We start from the raw sequence: 2,254 nt of genomic DNA, 5'->3' as shown, positions 1-2,254 counted from the left end.
GCTGGATACGAACAGGTGGAATTTACGTAGCTCATTTACACACTTTTCCTGAAGATAGAAGAGTTCGTTGAATCTGATGTGACATGTAAGAGAAATTTAGGATAAGAATACGAACATGTTTTTGCATGAGGCCCATTAATCTTAAAGAAACGTTTTAGTGTTTGACAATCTGACCCTGAACTATTCTGTAAATTATTTCAACAAGTAATGAATGTTTGTTAGTTACTACATGAGTGTCTTAKTTAAGACTCACCCATTGAGTGTAGGTTCTTGGTTCAGGGCTCTGATTCTGACATCCACTGATGGGACAAGCATTTGTGTGCTTCTATCATGGTCCATACCCCCGGGAATCTGACTCCTTCCTGCTGCCTCCTATCACATAAACAAAAACAAACAGTTTGAGTTTTAGATTTGTAACGTTGGGTTAAAAAATAAAACAGATTCTTTTCAGTCTCACAGCTTAAAATAAGTRATGAAACAAACCAAACACAGGAAACAGGACAAGTTTGCAGCAGACTGAGCAYACAGCACATCTTTAAATATCAAATATAAATCAATATCTTACCTGCTGTACATAGGAACAAYAGCACTTTGCAAAAACAGCTTATTTTTGACTGGATTGAAGAGGTAACAGGTTAAGTGAAGAAAAGAACAGACTGGATTGTTGTCATATTAAAAACACCAAAGTGGTTCAACAAGTATTAATTTTATAAACGTTTAAATCACTGTTAGTTTTGTTTTACAGTTATTTGCATAGAATCCCATGGCATCKTATGGGAAGTGCAAAAAGCAACAYCAGTTAGCTGTAGCACTTCCAGCAGGAATATCATAACATTTTCTGCAAGAGTTGAAATGAATCATTGCAACTCTTTTTGTCATAAGAAAATTTTGGTTTTAGCCTAGCTGTTAGCTCATCAGTCCCGTCAAAAATCCATCTTTAACAGGTAAGATACTTTTTGTTTATCACTTTTCCACATCTYAACAACAGCTTTAAGTGTTGTCTCATGTGATCTCTGACCTGCGGTGCGATCTGTGGAGGGATGCCTTTGATGCCTCTGAGCCGTTCCTTCTCCTGCCTTTGCTGCAAGCTAAGCATGCCAGGGTTCATCTTCTGAGCTGCAGCAGAGAATTCACAAAAAAAAAAAAAAAAAAAAAAAACACACACACACAACTTTTGTATGAAATGTTTCCATCAGGTGAAACAATCAATTGTAGGAAGACATTTTAAAACTTTGCGATCCTATGTTTTTGTTGTTGTTGCCGAAGAAGCAACCTGTGATAATGGACATTTAGAATAGAAAAAATAAAAATGTTTCTCACTGACAAAAGAAGAATTGTCAATTCAGGAGACACAAATTTCATATAGTGTGCTACCTAGACGCGGGTCGACCCACGTGGTGATCTTATTTATGTGATCGATGTAGTACACCTCTCCATCTGCAGTCACAGCCTGCTCCCAGCCTTCAGGCAGTGGACCTGAACAGCAGTGAAAATACACAGTGAGAAGGCAAATGGTAGATGGAGAGAATGGAGTGTTGAGGAAAACAAAATGTAGAATGTAGTCCATATCTTTAAGTGCTTTTTGCAGAATTTTTAAATAATAAATATACGTGAAGGATTGTGGGGAAAAAAAAAACACTAAAAAAGGTTCTGTTCAGCCAAATTACACTGCAAAAAATTACAATACTTGTAAGATGCAATGTCTCCTAAACTGTAAAAACTGCCATTTGCTTGAATCAGAAATCTGAGACGGCCTCAGAAAATCATTTATTTTTGTTTTTTAAAGGGATCCATGATTAGTGGTAACATTAGACTTTATTCGATTAAACATTTATTTTAATTGAAAATAAAGACTGTAAAAATACTGTAGGCTGTTTAGTTTTTATCATTTTGAAACTAAAATTTAAGAAATATATTACACGGACGGGGCCATTTTATTTATACGCAAAGCATTCTGGGTAAATGATGACATGGATAGGTCCTTGGTGTGAGGCTGCTGGTGAGCTATATCCACCCTGAAGGTTAATCTTGGACAATATCTGATGATCGACTCTTTTAAATGAAACCAGAGAGCGTTGACAGAGAGGAGAAGGTAGAAATGACTCAGCCTGGAACTGAAAATATGGATGGAGGACAACAGAGCTGCTTCATGGAAGAAGAACCTCAGCTTACAGGGGTAGACATAAAGATATTTTTCAGGTTGTCCAGCGGACAACCTGTTGACAAAACCTGGTTGTCCACAAAACATTTTGGT

The 2,254-nt window shown here is 36.9% G+C and overlaps 1 protein-coding gene across 3 annotated transcripts in view; it reads right to left on the bottom strand.

The window, feature by feature from the left end:
* Positions 1-2,254, bottom strand: part of LOC106514083 (transcriptional coactivator YAP1) — a 14,573-nt gene that overhangs the window by 4,412 nt on the left and 7,907 nt on the right. For 2 of the 3 annotated variants that reach the window (XM_014003181.1, XM_014003179.1), the window contains exons 5-7: positions 1,375-1,476; positions 1,019-1,116; positions 254-372 (exon numbers count right to left, since the gene is read on the bottom strand). In XM_014003181.1, the coding sequence (XP_013858635.1) occupies positions 254-372; positions 1,019-1,116; positions 1,375-1,476 (319 nt within the window). The remainder of the gene's footprint in view (positions 1-253; positions 373-1,018; positions 1,117-1,374; positions 1,477-2,254) is intronic. The other variant, XM_014003180.1, reaches the window with a different exon arrangement.

The sequence above is a fragment of the Austrofundulus limnaeus genome, unplaced genomic scaffold (genome assembly GCF_001266775.1).
Source record: "Austrofundulus limnaeus strain Quisiro unplaced genomic scaffold, Austrofundulus_limnaeus-1.0 Scaffold17, whole genome shotgun sequence".
In the NCBI taxonomy this organism is placed as follows: domain Eukaryota; kingdom Metazoa; phylum Chordata; class Actinopteri; order Cyprinodontiformes; family Rivulidae; genus Austrofundulus; species Austrofundulus limnaeus.
This window is presented reverse-complemented; position numbering and strand designations above follow the sequence as displayed.